The 25,038-nt window shown below is 43.8% G+C and overlaps 1 protein-coding gene across 1 annotated transcript in view; it reads right to left on the bottom strand.

Annotated features, from left to right (window-relative positions):
- Positions 1-1,569: 1,569 nt before the first annotated feature.
- LOC142590696 (uncharacterized) overlaps positions 1,570-25,038 on the bottom strand; it is a 512,892-nt gene continuing 489,423 nt past the window's right edge. The window contains exon 10 of the mRNA XM_075703114.1: positions 1,570-3,181. Within this exon, the coding sequence (XP_075559229.1) occupies positions 2,771-3,181 (411 nt within the window). The 3' untranslated portion in view covers positions 1,570-2,770. The remainder of the gene's footprint in view (positions 3,182-25,038) is intronic.

Here is a 25,038-nt window from a genome sequence, read left to right on the forward strand (position 1 = left end):
TTCCTTCTCTAAATAGTGCAAGGCAACCTCTCCTTGAATGCAGCTAACTGCGAATTCATGACTTTCACGCGCAAACAATTATTTTACTTGTTCTGTAGATTCTGTAACTTTGTGTAAGTTCATTGAGATCAACGATCTCGGTGTACTTTTTGACGCAACCTTACAGTTGTCTGCGCACACTACACGTGTTGCTCTGCGGGATATGCATACACTTCCGTCTGTTTGGGGACTATCCACGGAATTCAAGTCCCCTACACCGTTCCGCAAGTTGTACGCTAGTATTTGTCTTCCAGATACTTCCAGATAATTATTTGTCCAGATCCAACAGTGACATTATAGATCGTGTCCCGAAAAAGTTTCGATGCATACATCATCACCACTTTGCAAAGTCGGACATTGGACTTTGTTGTAACTCGGTTGGCTTATTGTCATTGCCCTCACTTCGCTGCCAACGTAATCGCGCTGACCCCGCTGTTTCTCTTCAAATTCCTTCATGGTATACATACCTGTCCCGAACTCCTCAGTAGCATCATGCTTCGTATTCCGTGCAAGATCACCAGAGAAGATAGACTTTTCCATGTCGCTGTCTGTGACCAAGAACATGCAACCGGCCACAGAATACACTGTCCTTATAACGCTTATTTTTATTATCTTGATATTTTTCGTAACTCTCTGTCATCGTTTCTTTCCGAACTTTGCTTTGCTGTGTCGTAGTTTCACGCTTAGTTAAACTGCCCTTTTCCTCATTTCCCTTTTGTATTTACATTGCGCTTTTGCTGTACCTACTCAAAAAGGATTGATTGAATGATGAATGAATTGATTGATTGATTGATTGATTGATTGGCTGATTGATTTATTAACTGTACTTCACGCAACTCCGCTCAACGGGCTCTTCGATTGGGGCACAGCGCACGGAAAGCTGTGCTTCGGGGGGCCAGCCGTACGGGGGTCACCACCTTTTCACAGAACACCGTTTCTTAGTGTACAGCAGAAATAGTCAGGTGCTCAGTGGTGTTCTAATTAACTACCAGGAGGAAGTATTTTGAGGGAGAATTTTACTCTTGCCAAATGTGGAGTCCAGTGCGATGACCCCGTGGAGTAAGTCGCATGCTATCCCCTAGCAAAGACAATCGCTGATCACTGAAAATGATATCTTCGTACGTTATCAACTTAGAATGAAAGCATTACGTGATATTGAGTGCCTGTGCCGAGAACAACCGATGCTTTAAATTCCAGTGGCACTTTAATGGTGCCCATTCACAGATGCCTACGATTATTGCGCTCTTTAGTAACCGCACTTAGAGATAAGAATTTTAGCAACTTAATGGTGATATTGCTTCTAACAATATTTTGACGTCTACTATGAGAAATTAATTCAATGCTATTTAATTTCTGTTTTTAGGTATATTGCATCCAAAAATAAATTTACAGCAGACATCAAATGGCTTGCTTCTGTTTAGGTTTCATCTGTTTGTGCATCTCTATATGAACAGTTCCACGAGAACAATCTCAAAACATATTGTCATGAAAGCTGCAGCAACATAATGATCATTATTAAATATGGTGCGAAGCATTCGTAGACATTCAAATGCAAAACGATCATCATATTTCTCCAGAACAAACTAAATTTTACTGATCAATATCATTTAAGGAATGTTTACAGACACGTTGCAGTTGCATGAATTGAAGCTGACGTCCCCTAAATATGTCAGCTTTGTAGTAACCTTGCGACGAGCACAATTTGTGAGTTATAGAGTCTGAAAAATAGGCCATCAAATGCAGTCATGCCTAACAGAGTTTTACATCATTTCGTTTTTTTTCTGCAGGAAACAAATACGTATTTATTTTCTGCTGTAGGAATGCCAAGGTTAAGCGAATATATCTTTTACAATTTTCATCCTGGTGCTTCCGTAAGTGGTCCGTCTGTTAAAACATAACGACAGACAATTGACTGAATAAGGTAGCCTTAAATCAAGAGGTGTAAAAAATTTAAGCCATCGCTAGAACGGTCAAACACATGGAGAAAACTTAGGCAAAAAACCCTGCAGTCGCCATTTCCCTTCCTTGTGTTTCGAGAACAAGTTTTTCTTCGGAACAACCATGCAAGAAAATCGTTATTTTATTAAAAGACACTAAAGTAATTTAGGTTATAAAACCAGCCTTTCGAGCACAGACCTGGGGCGCAAGCGATCGCCAACTCATTAGAAACTGCATCGGCTGAAGACACAGAAGCACCCGCGGAGCCAAAAGTAAATATATAGTCGCTGACAGATATGATCCCTGTGAATACATAAACATCAACGCTCGATGAGTCCTCGCTTGTTTTTTTTTCTTCGCGTTGACTGGTGAACTTTACACACACACACATCACGGCACCATTAAACAAAGTTTTTACACATTAAAGAGCAGCACTTAGTATACATCTGTAACCATGTAAAGTGACAAAGTCCAGATGCGTAATCATCGTTATTGAGTAACTCGGACATTTCGGCTCATTTCTGAGGGCGAGGAAATTTGGTTGAAGAATAAACAACCTTGGTTTGACACAACCCGATTTGCTTCGACGTCACTATGTGGTCCATAAATAGCCATTTGGACAACGGACTGCTCCAGCCCTCTGCGGTAAATTTTTTGCAGAGAACTTCAGGTCTTCAGTTTGAGCTCAAGGCTTGACCTTGAATAGTTACGCACAACCGTCCTGCGATATCAACTGATCGCTTCGTAGTGCATGAACTTTCCTGGAGGTACAAGGCGTCATTACCGGCGCCTCTCAGAACCGGTGCCTCCCAGCACGACATCGCCGGAACACTGAGAATACGAAGCACACAAGCACGCTGACGCAAACAGTCAGGCCCACACCAATGATCCACCAGTAGGCCTGGACGGTGGCACGGTCCGCTGCACAAAGGAGGGCGTCCTCATCGGCTGCTGTCTTCAACAGTTCGTCAGAGGATGCACGGGGATGCCTGGCGTCGGGCAGCCGCTGTGGACAATTTGGAACACCGTTGCAAACGAGTTCCTTTTTGATACACACCATGCTGGTGGCGCAGAGGAACTCGCATTCCTTGCTTAGGGAGACGAGAGTGTCAGCAGTTGACGGCGTTGGCAGTATTTTCACCTGGGTCCACCACAGCGAGAAATTGGTGGTGGCCGCATCTGCAGACCGGAATTCAAGGGGTACCTGGATGGAAGATTATAGAACATGAAATGAGCTAAAGCACCGCGGTGGGATAGTTGATTGGGATTCATGATAACACACTGCTGCGCGACTGGGCAAGGCCAATGTGTGTCCAATTCTCTATGTCCTTGTCCAGTTGTACTGCACTGTATTCAAGAAAGGAGCACCACATCACGAGTGTAAATGAAATAAAGAAAAAAACAAAGCAGCAAATGAACAAGTTATCATCGTGCTGAGGGTGTGCAGAACGGAAGCTACTAGTAACTGAGAAATTCCAAAGTTCGTCCCAGATTTGAATAGGTCAATGACCAGAAGCCTGTGTTTATGTTTGCAGTTCACTGAAACATGAATACGAGCTCCAGAAACCAACTAGCCCACGTCACCACCGCGGACGTTGGGTTATTTTTAGTACTCTGTGACCATAGGTTTTGTCATCGAGTCGAGGTGAAATACATGTATTTTAATATTTGGCTGAGCTAAACAACATGTTGTTCATTTTTACAACTTTGAAGTCGGCTTGAAAGTTGTAAGTATTCTTGTGGGTCAGTTGAAGTATTCTCTTTAAGCTATGGCTATCGTTTCATGGCGCTAAAATTTTAAAATGTCAAAGCCGTTCAGATCAAACACTCTGCCTCTTCATCTGGAATGACTACATTTTACGAAGTACGCGAGCAGAAGCGTGATCGCTCTTGCTCATCCAAACATATGTGACAATGCTGTCTTCCTCCTCATCAACTCATCACTGACTCGGCTCCCTACTTCCTATATAAAATTGCCCACGACTTCTTGTGTTGCCGTGCAAGAAACCAATCTTATCACTGCTTGCCACCTTCATACAAGTAGTCGCACAGAGCACCTCGAATAAGCCCTCACCGTCACGCTGGCAATTAATGCAAATACAACAATTCCGGAACTACCCCAATGTCTTGATTCGCTTCTGGTTCACCTGCATTTATGACAGTACCTTACCTCAGACACTAAGACGTACGCTTGGGACAATTGCATGGCTAGAAATCGGCTGCACAGGAATTACATGTCGAAGATCTATATCATTAGGCATACGAGGTTTCTGTTTGCATTTCCGCTTTTGCTGATGGCATATCACTACGAACCATCATGGTTTGACGTTGCCCTGCCCTTCATAACGCTTGCGAGTAAATCATCTCGGCATGATTGCATGGTTTTCACTGTTTTATTTGTTGTACGGAAGAGACCAGACGTTGCCTTCAGACATGCTCCTTCCAGCGCTTCTTGAAAGAACACTAGAAGGCTTCCGTGGCCCTATCTGCAAACCTCCAGAAGCATCCTCGAACTGCGCAAACATATCACCCGTTACATTACTGCTATTTAACCACTTGTAACATGGTCTTTCTTTGGCACCCGTCTTGGAACGTCGGCTCATACAAAAAGTTGCTCGTACTACTGTGGCACCTACGATGTCTTGCGGCAACTGATCGATGCAACATATTAAATGAAGCCTCCTGATCCCACCGTAGCTCCAGTTTCATCTAATGGCGCCGTCATCGTCCGCCTAGAATGATACGGGCGATATTGCTCACCTACAGCAAGCACCGACACGGCGTCTTTGCTGCCGCGAGACCTCATGCCAGAACGGTGTGCCAGCGAGAACGCTGAAGACACTGCCGAAGATGACACACACTGATGCTTGCACACTTGTACGCCTACTTGTGTGCAGCTGAACGGATTGTAAATAGCTGGAAAATAAACTATGTATCCGCCTCTTTTCCGCCATATTATTATATAGAAAGGTCAAGGAGCCTTTCGAGGCAGTTTTGGTGCTGCCGTACCGAGCACTAAGTGAGCATTCGTCTAACGTGTGAAAGCAATTCATATTATTTATATTGAAACTATATTGATAATTTGAAATATGTGCAACTCGACGCTAAAAACTTATCCTTTAAATTATATATTGACATGCATACATTGTTTCAGTTTTTCCGGAGGAAGTATTTCATAACCAGCGTTAGAAAGCCAGCACTCGGCGCTGGAAGCGTGCGCATATAATGGAACAGTGCCGAATATTGTAAAGTGCTGGTCACGTTGAAGAAAGCAGCAAAACTATGAATGCCGAAACTAGTGTTTTATTGGGCGAACCTGTGCCCTCAAAAACTGGCTACACTCAAACCACAACGATAGCGGCAAATACAGTCACGATCGGCTAAAATCTGATCAGCGGTATCAAGACGGCAAGTTGGGCGAGTTGGGTGGGATTAATGGTAGGGCTCGTAAAAGCGCAACGTAAAACACGGGCAAAATGAAAGTGCAAACGATGACATGGCCCCGTGTCATCGTTTTTACGTTCATTTTATCCGTGTTTTACGTTGCGCTGGTAAGAACCTTAAAATGAATATAATGAGCGGGTCAAGGGTGTCGGCTTTTATGCGTCAGTCATCGAAGGTTCCAGAGAAATTACCGGTGCTCGCGTCGCGCACACATGAAATCAGATTACACAATGTGCGGTGACAACAGACCGCAGATAGACCCATTGATAATATTCAAGAAGATTAAGTTACCTGCAGGCGCGTCCTGCGCTGTGCGATAACATTTGTTTGGCATTGAAACGTGGTCACTCGACAAAGATAACGAAGTACATGTGTAAATATTCACACCGATTATATCATGAAAACAGCTTGTTCAATAAGACTTGGTGCATGACGCGAATATCGGTGAGTATTTTCGAACGTACTCGAGCACTCCCTCCCTAGTATCATCGATCATGTATGATTAACCGGCGCGCTTGACCCACGAATCAGCTTTCGACAACGTACGACTGCGCCCACTACTATTGTTGCGCTTGCAGTGTTACTTCTTTTACCACGCAGATCTTCTACAAATAAATAATTATCAAAAATTAGGGTTCTATATCCGGTCGTCCCAGGTGGTTTATCAGACACTCCAGATACGAGTCAGAGAAATCACGCGGCACCCGAATGTCGGTCTACTTAACGGAGGAGTGAGAGGGAAGGAAGCGAGGGTGGAGAGGAACTTCCAGTGATGCACGTCGGTATGACGCCGCCTCACAAGGCATTACGCGCCAGACACAAAACCATCGGCAACGAAACGAGCATAGCTGTAAACGCTGCTTCAAAGGTATTCCTAAGGCAGCACCTAAACTTTGCAGCAGTATCATGTAGCTGCTGTCACTGCTTGTATCTTCACCAGATAAAACTGAACATGCCGCTAACAAATAAAAACGCTGCCGCTTCGCCATCATCGACGCAAGGTCCACAAAGCACTACCCCATCGTAACACAACCTATAGGGCCGGGCCGTCAGCGGAAAAGCATGCTGACGGACCCGAGTGCCCTTTTTCGACCCACCAAAGATGACTGCCTGTTGTATGCACCGAAACAACCACCCAAAGTCACTTTTATATTCGTGACTTAACGTTTGGCACGGAATCGTTCCTCGGCGTCACTACAAAAGACATCATAGATGCCATGGGGGCAGCTGTTTCTTACGCCATTCTTTCCGTGATCGGTGGCCGTTATTCGGTGCCAACGTCGGCACAAAGTAATACATTGAATGACGGTTTCTTACAGTCAATCGGCTTGTCCTGTTCAATTCAATTCAATTTCTTTATTTTCCAAAACAAGTGTTGTGGTTGACAGGGCTAAAAGCTGCGGTCTGCAGCTTGACAGAGGCCCGACACCATATTCAAGGCAGGGCTTGACCTCGACGTGAATGTCGAACCGTTAAACAAAAACGTACAGAAAATATCAGTTCATCAGAATAAAAATACATAATACCAGATGTATTGCTTATATAAGACCAGATACACACACATATATATACATATATATAAGAGTCAAATATATTGAAAGAAAGAGGGAAACTAACGTGTGTATATATATATATATATATATATATATATATATATATATATATATATATATATATATATATATATATATATATATATATATATATATATATATATATATACATATACATATGCACACATACATGTACATATATGAATTCGCATATGCATATACAGAAACACATAACACATCAGGAAAAGAATCACATTCCAAAAACACTACCATGTGAAATACAAGCAGGACACAGGACAAGACACAGGAGTATTTAGCTTCTGTTAAAGAAAAATAAAGAATATGAATGTACGTAGCTTCACGACAATAGTGGTAGGTATGATATTTTTTTTAAAGAAAAGAGCTGTTCAAGTATATTCCCCTTCACGCTATTTCATTGCGTATTCTAACTACCTATAAGTAGCACGACGCCCACATCACTAGCGATAGCTCTTCGAAACTGCATGTTGACTTAATCATATATAAAGCCAGTCACCTTTCCAAAACGAATGTTATCACTGTATTCAATGGGATTGGTTGGTTCACCTTTAGAATAAAAACAGGAACAGCGCAACAAAGGACGAGCGAGTAAAGAGCACAGGACAGAGCGCTTTGTCTTGTGCTGTTTACTCGCTCGTCCTGTGTTGCGCTGTTCGTGTTTCTATAGCAAAGATGATATCAATTGCTACTACCGCGCTTAACAACTATACGTCTCTTATGTTCTCGCTCACTGGGGGTACACACCATCAGTATGGAACACAGGTCACGTTACGCTGATAAATAAATAAATAAATAAATAAATAAATAAATAAATAAATAAATAAATAAATAACCTTTCATCGTTTCTTGACATGCCACACAGATAAAAATAGTTTATTAACACAAAACGAGTAACTGAATTGCCAAGACGATTAACAACTAATTTCGTCTTATTAAACCACACCTGCGTGAGGGACAAAGTTGTAAGCGGTAAGAAACATTCGCACATATTCCTTTTCAGTCTATAGGTGAAAGCACACTATTTTTTTAACAATTTCCTTTTCCATCATTTTTTTTTCAGCTAAGTAAGAAGCTACGTTTTATTCCGGATGCTTTTGTAGCATAAGATAGCCAATTCACGATTGCTAAAACTAATTATGTCTAGAGCATAAACGCTGAGATGCGCCATCGTACACAATTTATTAAGGCCAAGTAAAAAAAAACGTTGTTATAAACATTGGCTTTTCTCTATTGTTGTTTGTCGACCTACTTCTGTCACCAAATCATAAAAAATAAACAATGGGGTTTTACGCATCAAAACCATGTCCTCATCATGAGGCACACCGTAGGGAGGGACTGCGGAATTTCTTGGACCACCTGGGGTTTTTTTTACGTGCAGCTAAGTCTACAGATGTTTTCGCATTTCGCCTCGATTGAAATGCCGCCTCCGTTGCCGTGATTTGATGCCGCCATCTCATGCTTAACAGCCCATCAGCTTATACACTGAGCAACGACCACCGGGTAAAATCCAATCTGTGTCTGCTCTTACTCGAAAAAACCAAAACCGCGCATGCATACGAAGCTTTCAATGGTATCACGCCACCGCAACACTTTTGCCGCTTCGACTGATACAGGCGGGCCTCTGATTCGAGTGCGCACAGAAGTCGGCGTGAAAGCAGGCGCCGGATGTCGTCTCCGAATGACCGAATTAGCATCGGGACCTGTGGTACGTCTTTCCTTGTAGCCCGCTATCGCCGCGCCAGTGTCCTGTGTGCTCTCGTTCCCTCAACTGCGAGTGGGCAAACATCCTCCACGAATGACACTAATGCGGTCCCGTGACTGGCTCCTTCCGTCGCTCGCACCCAATACCGCCGGGATAACGTCTTTAGCTTTCCCGTGCTTTGATGCGCACACGTCCGAAACCATGTAAGAAAGAACAAAGAGAGCAACCGAACGCGACTCCGCCGGAATCGCAAGCGGTAGACGACGTCGGAAAGCGCTCCTGCTTGCCTTTGAGCTGCCGGAGGGCTAAGTTAATTATTGTGATGACAGCGAGGCAGTTCTGGAGCTCTGCACAGTGTGCCTACTTCGTTGCGCCGCTCCTTTGCATGCGAAAACAGCCACACTGCTTGTTTCTGACCCGCCTCTGCTCACTTCGTGGAAGTGTCTTGTTCGCAACAGTGGCATATTCCCTGTGAGGGATGCTCATTGAAATTCTTGCCGAGTCAGTTTAGTAAAGCTGACGACGATTTTCTGAATCTTCAGCTATTTTTTTACTTCTATCGTATAAAATGACATGACGCACAGAACCTGAGAGACGGCTAAATGCATAGTATAGTATTTGCATTGTAATACAGTAATAGGTAGTGTAATATTTATGACCTGCTTTGCGGCTAAAATCTGAATAAGTTTGTATTAATTTCAGCCTAAATTTTCTAGGAAATGCTGCTTCTTCAGTTTCTGACAAAGCTTGTACTGGTTCGCAATTCACAAGCATGCAATATATTTTATGCATGCTGTATATAGCCCCGCCCCAGCCGTTTACGCATTCAGGAATCGAACATTCAGCGTAAAGTACAGACGACAGATACAGCGCTGACTAACAACCATTCTTTACTCCACATCTACTGTACTAGTAAGAAATATAATCTCCGCCGCAAATATAAAAATCGATATAATTATATTAGTAGCGTATTTCAGTGCAACGAAAAGATACACACGGCATTCTAACACATGAATTTCTGTCTTGGGGCCCTATAACGTAAAACTATTCCAATATGTTTGCATTCCAATCTCCTGACGTCAAATTTGCGTAACCACCGACGCAAGCACCGGGCGGTCACCCGCAGGGTTGTCTGAACAGACCAATCAAACACTCTCCTCGCTCATAGGAGGTCACTTTTGTTTGCTTGCAAAACGAATAACGTTGCCTAAACTGAGCGGCTTGTCGTATCTAATTGGCTGACAAAAGGCGAGGAGAACGCTCAAGTGGAGAGGGATTCGCTGGGGCAGAGCCAGTGCACTGAAAATCGATAACCGGTTGAAGAGGGTGGTGCCGGCGTGTGCGGTTGGTCGGCTTTCCCTTACTTAGCTTGTGGTGGCTGGTCGAAAATCACGGCGGCATGCAACGGAAGCTTAAGAATGACGCTAAAACTGACCCTCAGCAAAGAAGAGTTGGCAGAATGAGGTGGTAAACGTGCCGAAAGGGCTCAAAAACTTTACACGGCCACGCAAGAAGTTTTATTATACGCAAATACACCCATGCTCTCCGGCAGGTGCAAGTAGCCAGCGTCTCAGCAATCGGCGGCAGCCATCTTTTATTCCTTTCGGTACGGGGCAGCCTGCGGCTATTCCGAAGAAAATTCAGTTTTGTTCGGCATATTAATGCATCTTTGTTGCGTACACGTCAATTTGACGCGGTGAGTTAGTGCGGATTTGCGACGTCGCGTGACAGGCAGGTGAAGTGGGTGCAGCCCGAAAACTTTTTACCAATAGCCGAGGGCTAATGGCGAAAAGGGGTCGAATCAGAAATAACTATTTTTCTTTTTTCTGTCAAATCATGCATAATCAGTGTGTACACATCATATCAGATGGGGAGGTATCGCGGTTTTCGTGACGTCGCGTGACAGACAGGCGCCGTGGGCGTTGTGGAAAAAAGTCTTTGACCAATCGTTGACCGCGGATAGCACAATTGGAATAGAAAAGTTTGGAATAGTTTTACGTATAGCGCCCTTGGTATATGGAGCATGCTTAATTCACCTCGAGTACGCATTGCGAGGGTCTTGTTTTAAGTAATAATACTTTGTGACTCTCGTCTGTATAATAGATTTATGTATTTATGGTTTGTATGAATAAGCTCAAACTTCCAACTTCTGTGCATCGTCCAGTTTTGAAGCTATGGTTCACAACATTTTAAAGTGAAGTTTTGTCGCCTATAAACCCATTTTCACCTGAGTCGGTAGGTCGCTCCGTTACTGGTCGAGTTCCGGACGAGTAGGTTTCTCCTCACTAATAAACACAATAGAGGAACACGTGAGTCCTAAAGCGGCATTCAAACTTCGGCTCCTTAGTGCAGAAGCCCGATACTGTAACCGTCAGAATGCTACGCTCTATTTCGTGGTATTTATTTCAGTCACATGTGCGAGAAACAAACAGATACGGTATATGGCCTTTGCATGGTGCTACTAGAAGATATTTCTCTGCTCGGTTGCGCTTTTGGCGGAGCAAGGCAAGAGGCCCGGTCAGGACAACTCTGAGAACACGAAGACGCTTTTAATGCCGTAAGTTGACTGACCTGAAGGAACTGAAAAATTAAGAACAGCGGCAGCGACACCGTCGCTGCTTATGAAGAGATAACACTGAACACTGAAGAGATAGGGTCCTTACTTGGTAGGATGCGTTATGCTATCATGATTGTCAGTGCGCCCTTGGTTTTCTTCAGTAACTTAAGAGGCTTGGTGACGCGCTGAGCGAAAGCGCAGCATAACTACAACCTATAGCCGGCGCAGCAGTCAGCTCGCTTCTCACTCGTTTCTACATTCCCAAGTTTGCGATTTCCAGATGGGTTCGCTTGGTTTCTGCGCAGCGCTGCAAACACTTTTTGTGTGTGTGTGTGCTCCAACCGTATTTTGTTGCTAACGTTGGTCAAGAGCCTCCCAGGGGAGTTGATTGGCGGGACAGCAAGTGCAAAAACTCACCTGAAGACATGGGCGCCATTTTGCGTTTGACAAATGTGCAAAACATGCGACCGTTTCCGGTGTGCGAAAACTCGAAAGAGCAAACTAAAAATAGAATAAATTACTAATAACCGACTTGTGAATGTTACCTATCGTTTCAAATCATGTGCTGTAAAAACAAAAATAATATTGTTTTCTATTTTCCACGTAAAAAGAACATGAACGAAACTCCTAGACAACTTCCAGCGCGGTGAAAGAGGCGCGCTTAGTTTCCGTAGCCTTCGCTTCATAGCCAAGAAAAGTTGTCCGCGAGTATAGAAGGGTTTGGGTGCGAGTTAGTTTGTACGGGTCATTCATTTTAAACAGCGCGAAAGGAAAATACACGGACAAGGAAGAACACAGGACCTGCTCTGGTCCTGTGCGCTGGTGTTATTCATGGTGTTGAATGAGTTTTTAAACTTGCTTTTAGACGCTAAAAATAAGACACGGGCAACAGAAGAAACGACATGGGCAGGCGCACACTCGCAACTGATTTTTATTTTCCCGATGGTTCACTTACGAGGTATTTGTTTTTTATTATGTAAATATTATTATGTATAATACTAATATGTTATATATCTGTATATGTAAAAATACAGTAGAATCGTTGTCTTTCAGATAGCAATGTCAGTTTCTGTTCGAGTCACTGTTGGACAAATACGAGGACCTCCTTGCAGTAAATCATCAGAATGAATGCTACTCTGGAAGTAATATTACGGTGTACAACAAGAACTGTCAAACTGCTACTCTCCCGGACCCACCCGGCTCCTCGTAGGTCCATGTTCGGCCCACGATTACACCCCCTTCCCTCCCCCCTACTCCCCAAGTATGTTCTTCTAAAGACCACTTCCCTTTGGGGAAGCACAATACAGACGCGAAATCAGCGCTGCATGAGTGGCATTGATAACGACCAGCAGCTTTGTTGGATTAAATAAAGAAACCTTAATAAAAAAATTTTTACCCGAAACATTTCGTTTCCCGGCTCTTTACACGTGCCTGTCTTGCCATCCTTGGTCAAGATGCAAAAATCTACTGTATGAAGCTAGTAAAAATAAAATGATCTCGCGCATTGACGAAACTACAAAACTTGGCATTGAAGCACAATATACCCGCACAATGCTGGTATGTAAACGTAAAGAGCGATCCGCGAACTAGTGATATGAACTGAGATTCTAGGAAAATAATAAAAGGAAGCGATCAATGTACGCAAACAAGGCATTGAAAGGATACCATGAATATTATCTCGCCGAGAAAAATGTTAGTATGTTTGTGTACGCACAGCCAACGTCATACTTAACCTGACCACTGCAGACACACCTTTAGCGGCTTAATATTAACACACGCTGGCGTAAGAAGCGCATATCAAATTTTTTGTAAAGAAGGTGCATTAAGGTTACCTTCAGTCACCCCGGCTTAAAATTCCCGCATCATTCGCAGGGGAAGCAAGGAGGCACGGTTAAGTATGACAGAGGTAGCTCCCATTTAAGTAGCACCTTTATTTATTGTATTCACACGCATGTTCGTGGGCTAAAGAAGGCTCGGCAAACGCAAATTGAATACGTCGGTTTTCATAAACTTTTATAATGCTCAGTGATGGTGAATTGTCGCTCACAAAATAGACGGGTTTATTCAAGTTTAATGGCGCAAAAGCGACCGAGGCCACGCTGCGCCAGCCACAAGTTACGAAGAAATCCACTGTTAGGGCTTAGAAATCTCCATTACTTCAAGCCTGTGTATAAAACAGGCTTCGTTTAAAAAGTTTAACCATTCAATGAAGGGCACTACTGGGTCATTGAGGCAGGGCGCAAAGTTATGTGCAAGTTATACAGATTCTGTAAAAGTTGCCCTCTCTATGTTTCAATGTGTGTACATGTCATAGCAATGTGCATAACTGTAACCGGTTCATGGCACTTCTCGCAAGCTCGCGGTTTTTCTTTTCGAAGTAGAAAATTGTGTGTCAGGTGTGTATGCCCAATTCAAAGTCGACATATTATAACCCTATAGAAGTGTTGCTGGAGACTTCAAGATTTTCACTCGCCAAGCAGAGGTTTCATTTGGCGTAACTTGTTATTTATGCAATAGACAGAAAGAGAGAGAACTTTATTAATCCAGCCCTGAAGGGAAATGGGCTGCGAGAAGAAGGCGAGGGAGGTTAGCATAGTCGTGGTAGGCCTCCTGTACCACCGTAACGCACCCCAGGATAACTTCCTGAAGTTCGGTGTTGTAGCTGCGCATGGCAGCCTCGCACAGCTCCCTACTTAGAACTCTACAAAGGATAGGGCGTGGCGAGTGGTTCTCTCATTGCCACATAATGTGGTTAAGGTTCGCTGTGCTAGCAAGACAAAACTTAGCATGTGCTGGTGGGCTAGTTGGTTAAGCATGATTACAAAGACGGCGCCGAATAAAACAGCACACCAAGAAGGGAGACACGAGACAAGCATGTAGGCGAACTAACAACTGAGTGTTTTATTTCTTGACATAGTAATATATAGCTGCTGTCAAGGATCAAAACAACAAGAATAAACAGGGCAGTCATCTGCATCGCAGAAGGAAGCCATGATACAGAATAACTTCTAAGTGTCGCTCTCAAGATACGCCAGCTTTTTTGTCGAAAGAAAAACAGAGGCTTCACTGATACAATCAACACCACGCTTCTTGATCTCAAGCGCTTCCAATATCTCCCTTGTCAGTTGATCATCAGCTCTGTTCAAAACACTGGTTCTATCAAAAGCTGGGATGCACTTTTGAGCCTTACAAGGCGTACTTATATCACCGGAGAGCTGGTTTTCCATTTTATATCGATGCTCATGCAATCTGTCATTCCGACACCTGCCCGTTTGGCCTACAAATGGTGAATCACACGACAAGCGAAACGAATAAACTACTTTCTTTACACATCCGACATGCTTCTGCCCATGCTTTTTTGCGCACACCTGTTTTTTCCCCGATTTCCTGCGTTAACTTTGGCGCACATCAAACCAAGACGTTCCGGAGCGGGAAATATAACACAAACACCAGCTCGTTTACCTACTTTTTTGAGATTGTGAGATATGCCGTGAACATATGGAATGATGGCACACCTGGTTTCAGAAGGGCCTGCTCGACCCTGGTTCACAACGATAGGTTGCTTGAGATGTTCGAGCATTATTTCCGCAACAGATACGATCACATGCTGAGGATAACTTGCCCCATTGAGGCGGCTGACCTGACAATGAAAACTGCTTTGCAGCCGATGCACGCATGACTTGTCAAGTGCAGTGGTTGAGCAAAATTGAATGATGCCGCGTTTTATTACTTTTGAATGAGCTGAATGGTAGGAGAGGAAGGGTTTGCTAGCCCTTGGCTTGAACTGCTAGCACACAAGACACGATGAAAAAATGAACTCTAAATCTAAAAATCTTAAACAGTTATTTATTTATTTATTTATTTAAAGTACCTTACAGGCCCTTTGGGGGCATTGTGTAAGGGGGGTACAAAATCAAGGGGGAAAAGAAAGAGTAAACAGCCTTTTAAAGTGTAATACAAAAGATACGCCTCAATGCAATGCATCAACATCACTACCAAAAACATGTAATAAGGAGAAACTGAAGTAATGAAAGGTCACAAAGGTACACTCAAGTAAATAACACGAGTAAGACTCAACATAAGGTAATAATACTATAAAGTAAAATACACGAAAAATGAACATATCAGGGAGTTCAATTCTTGAAGTGATATTTTGGGAAACAGAAGCAAAAAAGCTATAATATATACAGGGCATACAAGTGAACACGTGACGCAACCTAATATAGCAATTCGTAGGAGCGAGATAGCAATGCATCAATAAAAAAATCACAAGAAGTTCGAAGCACATTGCCAAGTGTAAGAAACAAGATAAAGTGATTTGTAAGTGCTATTATGAAAAATGCTCGTGTAGGAGATGACCAAGTTTTTCTTGATCTGACTCGGAAGCAATGTGATCAGGCAGATCATTCCACAAGCGAATGGCCATAGGGAGCGCGGAAAAGTTAAAAGCATGTGTCGTACCCTACATGCGCGCAAAACTGAAGTGGTTATTTCATCGGCGCGACGTGTTCGAGGCGATCTGGGTATGTAGTGTGGATTGTGTGGCATTGTAAACATATTTGTGAAACAAGAATAACAGAGCGATATTACAGCGAAGAACTAAAGGCTGTATGGGATGATCGAGTTTCATTTGCGTTACGCTGGAGTGATGGCTATAATTACGTGTAATGAAACGGGCAGCTCGGTTTTGGACTGATTCAAGCATGTTAATTAAGTATGTAGGATGCGGGAACCAAATGGATGATGCATACTCGAGCTGTGGACGAACAAATGTCTGATAAGCCAATTTGCGAATGTTGGAAGGTGAATTACCAAGATTACGACGTAGGTAACCTAATGTCCTTGAAGCTTTTGCGCAAACGGCTGCAATGTGGTCTGTCCAGGAGAGGCTTTCGGTTAGGTGAACACCCAAATATTTGTACGATACTGTATGTAACAATTCTTTATTATTGACGTAAGGCTGTCTTAAACTCTTACAATACTAATGATGACTGGGTTTTCAATTCTGGACTGTCAGAGTATTGTCAGAGTTTAAAACAGCCTTGCATCCTCTAACCCTGACCCATGAGCTTCCGGCTGATAACTGTTTAAGATCTTTAGATTTAGAGTTCATTTTTTCATCGTGTCTTGTGTGCTGGCAGTTCAAACCAAGGACTAGCAAACCCTTCCTCTCCTACCATTCAGCTCATTCAAAAGTAATAAAACGCGGCATCATTCAATCATGTTTAACCACTGCACTTGACAAGTCATGCGTGCATCGGCTGCAAAGCAGTTTTCATTGTCAGGTCAGCCGCCTCAATGGGGCAAGTTATCTTCACCATGTGATCGTATCTATTGCGGAAAAAATGCTCAAACAGCTCAAGCAACCTAGTGTTGTAAAGCAGGGTCGAGCAGGCCCTTCTGAAACCAGGTGTGCCATCATTCCATACGCTCACGGCATATCTCATAATCTCAAAAAAGTAGGTAAACGAGCTGGTGTTTGTGTTATATTTTCCGCTCCGGAACGTCTTGGTTTGATGTCCGCCAAAGTCAACGCACGAAATCAGGAAAACAAACAGGTGTGCGCAAAAATAACATGGGCAGAAGCATGTCGGATGTGTAAAGAAAGTAGTTTATTCGTTTCGCTTGTCGTGTGGTTCACCATATGTAGGCCAAACGGGCAGATGTCTGAATGACAGATTGCATGAGCATCGATATAAGATGGAAAACCAGCTCTCCGGTCATATAAGTGCGCATTGTAAGGCTCGCAAGTGCATCCCAGATTTTGATAGAACCAGTGTTTTGAACAGAGCTGATGATCAACTGACAAGGGAGATATTCGAAGCGCTTGAGATCAAGAAGCGTGGTGTTGATTGTATCAGTGAAGCCTCAGTTTCTCTTTCGACAAAGGAACTGGCGTATCTTGAGAGCGACATTTAGAAGTTATTCTGTATCTTCGCTCCCTTGTGCGATGCAGATGACTGCCCTGTTTATTCTTCTTGTTTTGATCTTTGACAGTAGCTATATATTTCTATGTAAAGAAATAAAACACTCAGTTGTTAGTGCGCCTACGTGCTTGACTCGTGTCTCCTTTCTTCGTGTGTTGTTTTAGTCGGTGCCATCTTTGTAATCAGACAAAACTTGCAGGCTGAGGTAGGGTACATACTCGGTTGAATTTTGTGATGAGAGGCAGGAGATAGAAAAGTGCGAGTACGCCATAGCACCTCGTGTATAGGTGACGACAGAATCATTAAAAGTGTGAGGCTTAGGCGACCTAGGCGGTAACGCCCGCAAATGTCGTGGTATATAAGTAGTCTGGCTTTGGAGGTGAATGCTAGTCCAACCTGCGCTTGGTTCATGAAAGGTCGAGAACTTAGGCGGCCCGCTTCATAGCCGATTAGGCCTGCGTCAGTAGGCATGAAGATGAAACTCAGAAGTTTGGCTGGCGGATAATGAGACAGAATCGCTAAGGCTGTCCTGCAAACCTTACACGCTCCGAAGTTATGTCTGGCAGTTTTTGAGTCACTAGGAGAGAGTAATTAGGCATTGTTGCACCGAGTGCCACCACCTCCTCTACCGCCTCCTCCTCCGAAGAGGCTATAACAGATGTTCCCAAAAAAACACTGCCAGTGGAGTCAACGACTGATATTGCAAATTTGAGTCTGCATGGACACTCTGCGGCATCGACATAGAGCAGGTCTTTGTAGTTAAATAACTTTTTCTGCAGGGCTTTAGCTCATTGTTGCCTTATATGTTCGTGATGAACAGGGTGCATATTCTTAGGCAGAGGGGCGATATGAAAGTGCTCATGTATCGGGTGGGAAATAATGAATTTCTCTTTGATCATGGATGCTCGCCTAACGCTTAGGGAGTTTAGGATGTGCCGACCAGTGTGGTTGTTCAATAAACGCTGATATTGAGATCTCAGGTTGGCTTTTGTGAGCTCACTGAAAGTATTCAAGGTACCTGTAGCCAGAAGTCTCTCAGTGGAGGCCCTGCTTTGCACTCCAAGGGCAAATTCTTAGTCTGCGTATATCTTGCTCGGCCCTAATTAAGGGGAGATAAGGAAGGCAGAATGTGATTTTGCTGACGGAAAACACCTGTACCAGTTTTAGCAATTATGCCTCACGGGGACCTCCTTAACTTATTGTACACCTTTCCTATGAGCTGTGTGGTGCGGCCTAGGCTGGCAGTAACAGTTGGAAGTGTACACGTATTGAGTCGGTTAGATTGAATGTACATGTGAAGTACACGGATTTTGTCTGCTACGGAAACTTACTTCCCGTTAAAGTAATCTCAATGTTGGGCCTATCGCGTTTATTTGAGGATAGAAGGAACAGCTCAGATTTGGCGGGCGACCACTCGAGGTTAAGGAATCTGGCTCTCGTAGCCACTGCATCTGCAGCATGTTGTAAGGTATGCTAAATGTAGCCATCCGAGCCACCCTTAATTCATAGGGTAATTTCGTCTGCATATAAAGAATATTGGGGATCGTGTATTTTTTTAAAGAGCGTCCCAGCAACATACCTCGTAGCTAGGTTAAATAGAAGCGGCAAAAGCACAGATCCCTGAGGAGTGCCAAAGCTACCTAGGCTTACGAGCAATAAAAGACAGCGCTAAACGACAGGACGAGTGAAGGGACACAGACAGCATAGAGCATAGAGCAGGTCTGTGTCCCTTCACTCATCCTCTCGTTTAGCGCTGTTTTTATTGCTCGTAATCATGAACCAACCAGCCCAAATGCCTACTCTTCTACCTAGGCTAATTGGGGGAGAACTTTGATCATTGAGACTAATAACAGCTGTGCGATTGGCAAGAAATTCAGTTAATAACGAAAACGGTTATTAACATTCAATTCACGTAAGATACATCCATGATCTATCTTGTTGAATGCACCGCGAAGGTCGAGTCCTACGATGGCTTAGGTATCTTTACTAAATGTAGGAGTAAGGAGATCATGCCTGAGCCCTAGCATGGCATCCTGGCAAGAGAGTGACTGGCGAAAGCCAATCACTGGCGGGAATAACTGATTGTGTTCCGTGTATATATTTAAGCGATTAAGCATGACATGTTCGAGCGTTTTGCCCAAGCTTGACGTGAGGGAAATACGTCTAAGGTTACCTATGTTAGATGGTTTATTGGGTGTGGGAATAAGGATTACTTTAGAGGTTTTCCATGCGTTCGAAAGAGAGCTGTTATCGAAGCAGGGATTAGTATTCTGTGTGGGCAGAGACAGATTTGTCGCCGAGATTTCAGAGTAAATTGTGAATTACATTATCCATACCCGCAGCAAATATAATTTTAAGGGAAGCTAAGGCATGTCCAACTTCAGTCTGCATTATTGGGGCGTCGAGAAGTTCATTAGCCTCACCTGTGTAGCCTCGATTTGCGTGAGCTGGGGTAGGACGGTGGTTTAAACGTGCAAGCTTCTGAAAAAGGTGGGAAATATTTCCGTTGTGTTTGTGCAATAATTGAGTGATGCAGTGACACTGTTGCGCGCGTGAGGTAGAGGGATCAAGCGAATTTCTCAGCAGTTCCCATGTCATTTTACTACTGAGATTACCATGCATGCTCTAACATACTTGGCTCCATTATTAACTACTTCGGCCACATATGGTTGGATGTCATCAACAGGTCTAGCTACACGGGTGCAAAGCCTGCGGTTATGGCGGCGTCTTTTCCACCGCTTTCATAGTGATTCCTTCGCTTGCCAGATGTGTAGTAGTTTGGCATCAGCTATATGGAAGGGAGCATCAGGTGGCATTGTCGCAGTATGATTGTCAACGTCCGTTTGGAGTTAACTGAGCGATTGCTGTAGATCAAGTATGGAACTGCGAGCATTTTTTGCGCGAATTTTCTGAAATTTCGGCCAGTCCGTAAGTTTTGCAGGCAGAGTGTGAAAAGGCTTGTGAGAGAAAGTAACAGAAATCTGAATGACGTAGTGATCGCTACGACAGTTGATTTGAAGGCTTTCCCACTTAGTTAAGTTAACCCGAGAGATGACGGCGAGATCTGGCGATGCATCTTTGAAGAGACTATTTCCTAAGCGAGCAGATGCCTTGAAGTCATTGTGGGGGGGTGAGTTAATGATCCTGAATGTGGGTCCATAAAGTTCGCCCTTTAGGTGTGGAAGTAGTATTACCCCACAGCTGAACTGGAGAGTTAAAATCGCCGACAATGAGGAGCGGGTTTCTCTAAGCTTTCTGTTTAGTACGAACAAAAACGGTAGTTAAACGGTGGTGCTTAGAGCTGGGACTGCTGTAAACGTTAAGGTTGAAAATAGGAGCCGACCTGGTCTTTTAGGAAGTATTTCTACGAAGTCCTGATCAATGTTGATGCCCTCGAAATGGCAGCAAGTAACAGTGAAATGCTTTTGTGCTAGGATCGTGGTATTTGGACGTTCGCATCTTCCGCATTGGAATGTGTTGTATCCGGGGAATTTAGCGTAATCATTCGTTTCTTTTAAAGCGATTGCTGCGGACGGTTGTGTGAGTCTGGCTATTCATTGTTGCAGACTGGCCTTCTTTTTCAAATAGCACCTACAGTTGCACTGCCACAAAACTATTTGGGAGCGCTTAGGTGACTCGGCCATGCAGTCGATTTAGTCTTTCGATAATTTGAGTGAATTGGTCATCAATCTGGGTAAGTCTTGCGTCTTCCTGGCTAAATTTTGCATTTATACGGTTACTGAGGTTATGAATGTTAGCAGCCAGGGATTCAAGCTTGGTTTCTAGGGCATTCATATGTTTTTCAAGGGCCTCAAAGCGATTGTGAGTTTTTAATGTGTGCGGTTAGTTTACTACTAGGCTTACTGTGTTCCTCGTAAGTATCTCTCCCCTCATCAATATATTTGAGCTTTGTTGCGGTTATGGTAGTGGGACGAGGAGAAGTGTCCATGTTTAGAGTATGATTGCAATTCTCACTGGCAGGGGCGGAAGTTATATTGGGTTGTTCATCAGTAGAGGGTTAAGGATCGAGTGGTAGTTATTGTACATGTAGAATGGGTTTGGAGGTCGAGAATTTGTTCATGCAGAAGACGATTTTCCTCTTGAAACTGCTGCGGGAGGGCATAGTTTGGGGCCTCATGATGCTTAGGTTTAGGTAAGCTGTGGGAAGCTACCGATTCTCAGTTAACCTGAGCAAAGTTTGATTTCTTGTTTGAGGGAGCAGCAGATAGGAGAGGCCAATCTTCATCTTGCTTTTTCTTAGAAAGAAGTCCCTGCTTCTTGGGCGAAAGAGAAGACTTGGTATTAGATGGAGGAGTCTTTTCAGCGCTGGGGAGATAGATTATCGAATTATACCATAGAGAACACTGAATGGATTCAGTCTCATGACTTCAACTACAGAATACACACTTGGGAATGCACACATGATCAGTCGGAGGATTAACAGTTCCTCATTTTTGGCAAGTATTCTCAGTGTGCGCCGGGCTCACGTCCGGTTGATGTCCAACTCTACAACAGCGTGTGCAGGCCTCCATTCTTTGTCGGAAAGGCTTGGACTGGAACATCCCACTTAATGTTTGACCCAAAAAGAAAATTTCGCTCACAAGAAACTCAGGAGCACTGCGTTGAAAGTTTTTCCCATTCGTCTGCTTTCTAAAAATGCATTTGCGAGTTGCACTCACGAAGCATGAGTAGAATGTCTTTTTCGTAGGCAAATTTTTCCAGGCATACTCTGTGGATGTAGATGATGCCTTTTCACGTCTCAGAGTTTGGAACGCTGTAGGAGGTGTCTTCGTGCTCTTGGCCGTCAGTGGTGAGAGACTTGATTGCGAGATATTTCTTCTAGGGATCGCGCCTTTCCGTGCGATAACCTAAATGGGTAACTGTTTCGGCGGTGGGGTTGATGGTAATAACGTCTAGGCAGAGCTCCACACTGGCTGGAAAGCCGGCTGCCGTAAAAAGAAGCTTGGCGATCAGAAAGTAGCTGAAGCGGAAGGCGACAAAATGTTCGCGAAAGCGAATAAACAGCCTTGTATGAACCTTCGGGCAACTTGACAGGCGTCACTTTGTTATTCCTGGAGATCATCTATCTCCCTACAGCCGCCTTGGCCGTGGCAGGGTTGGCGTCCTTGCGGAGTGAATCTTGATATGTGGCGTCGTATATGTGCGTTTGCCGCCTCTTGCCGCCTCCGGGGAAACATCTACCCCTTATACTACCTCAACCTGGTTCATGACGCCCGCACGAGGCGTGTCAGCGTCTATGGCGTCGGAGAGCTACCAAGGTTTCGTAGGCGAGGAACCGCGGAATTCAAAATAAAAGATGTTCTTATGCACAGATATCTTAATAAATAATTCCAAAATGTCGCGGATATCTTCACATATTTCGCGTGAAAGGGCCACTAGCATATACCCAAAAGACGGGTGTTACAGTCAAAAACTCATGGTGCCAATGAGACACGTACGTCCGCACGCGCAGACGCCACCTCCCATTCTATCGAATTCTGGTTGCGACTTTGAGGTCAGACCCTTACGAATCACTCGGATACTGTTTTTATGACAGTTTTGTGTGAGTTGTGACTTCGTGTGCTGCCATGAATGCACATCTTTTCGCTGCTTCATTCCCTGGTACCCCAACATGGCTTGGGACCCAGTAGAATCGTATGGTTCTTCGGTATTTGTTATGAAGCACTATCTTAGGATATCGCCAAGCAGGGCTTCACACGCGGAGTTTAAGTTTGTAGCTTTGAGTGCACTTATTGAATTGGTAAAAATGATAGCATTCTTCTGCTTGATGGTGATAATTTTTTAATGGTCGTCCAAATCGCATTAAACTCGGCGGCGGCTCCGAAATTCAAGTTTTTTTGTGTTTTAGAACCGTCTGCCTCAAGTTCTACGTGATATTTATATCTGTCTTGAATAGAGCGCAACTCTTGCGTGATGTAATCATGTGGTGTGTATCGTTCCTTTAAGTGTGTTAGTGTCCAATGACATAGCTGTGACACCATCATGGGGCCAGTCTTCGTGGTCTTTCGGCAACTTTAAGGACGTCATTAGAAATATTACAAGTCTGACAGTGTTCCTCGTGCCGTTGGAAAAGTATTCCAATCATGTTCGGTTTATTCATGTACTCTAAGCGTGAACTGCCTTGTGTTACGATGTAGGGGTATATACGTTGTGGTGATGACCAAATTCTCAGTACGTAGAAAAAGGTACTGTATGGAAGGCTCATTGCAGTGAAAGTATAAACTTTGGACAGGCAACGTCCTGTAGGGACCACTTGCCAGTACTAGTCCGAGACTATGAATTGGATCAAGTGATTTAGTGTAGGACCGCCTAGCTGCACCATAAACTACACTACCGTAGTCGAGGACCGGTGTATACGTAGCATATATGTTTAGTTAAATGCCCAGTGCTTGTAGGATGAGACTCTTAGAATATATGATGCTTTATATGCCTGAATTTTGTTTTCCGAATGTGGGGGGTCGGGAAGTTCAGTTTTGTGTCACGAGTTGCGCCTGAAAATTTGTAGAATTGTTGGACGGGCAATGTTGCTCCATCCAATGTCAGAACTGGATCGCAGTGCAATCCTCGCTACTGTTAAAGCAGAGCTGTCCGGGCTCTGTGCGTTGAAAAGCGGAAACCGTTTTTCGCGGCTCATTGTGTCAGATTATTTATTTTTATTTATAACTGCCTTTCATAGGTCGATAGATTTGAAGCGCGCTAAGCCACTTGCAATTAATCCACGTATACTGAGTGTATAACAGAGGACGGAATGGTTTCATTAATAGAGTTCATTTGGACTATGAAGAGTGTCGTGCTGAAAATGCAACCTTGTGGAACGCCATTTTTTGTGTAAATGTGCGTCAAATTATTGTATCGAGACGTACTTGATATGTCCTGTTTGACATGAAATCAGTCAAGGCTCTTTAATATTTTCACATGTATCCCCAAGTCACCTAGGTCTCTCGAAATTCCATACCACCACGTGGTATCATACGCTTTCCCTGAAACAAAGAAAACCGTGAGACAGAAAAGGTTTGTGTAGAAACGCTTCTCTTATTTCGTGTTCTAGTGGGACGAGATGGTTAGTGGTGGAGCAGCCCTTCTTGCATCTGCAGTGGTGCGTGTCTATTAGATGTCTGGATTCAAAGGTGAATGTGAGTCTTGTGTTTTTAATGCTTTCATATGATTTGGCTACATACCTTGTTAATACAATGGGTCTGTAGCTGCTTGGGGATGTTGCGCGTTTACCAGATTTTAGGAAAGCAACTACAACTGCGTTTCCCCAATTTGTAGGCATTACCGCCGATTCCCATATATTGTTGAAGTACTTAGGAAGTGCCGCCATCGATGCTTGAGATAGGTGTACCCGCATTGTGTAGTGGACACGTTGAAGACTTGTTGCCGCGTTTTTACCAACCGAAAGAACGCTGTTTACTTCCTGCATTATAGGAGTATTATTATAGTGTTTCTTCGAAGCCCCAAAAGTGGCAGTCTCTCTTTCTCCGCCGATTATTTGTATTTTGAAAACGAATTTGAGTTATTTGCAGATCTTGAAATGTTGTTAAAGTGTTCAGTTGATAAGTAGGCCTGGTTTTCTAGTGTTGTCTGTGTGCCTGGACTTGTAAGTAGTGGTATTGCGTGCGATGTGGACTCTCCATGAAATTTTCTCACCGGGTCCCAAATTTATTTAGATGTGACCGAACTATCATTTGAGGGTATGTATTTTGTCCATGATGATTTCTCCGCCTACCACAAGATAAATCGTGCTTTGGCTTAGGCCTGTTGGTAGGCTTGGTGGTTGCTATAGGTTGGGTACCTTCGTAGGACTCCCCAGGCCCT

Source organism: Dermacentor variabilis, chromosome 8, assembly GCF_050947875.1.
Source record: "Dermacentor variabilis isolate Ectoservices chromosome 8, ASM5094787v1, whole genome shotgun sequence".
Taxonomy (NCBI): Eukaryota; Metazoa; Arthropoda; class Arachnida; order Ixodida; family Ixodidae; genus Dermacentor; species Dermacentor variabilis.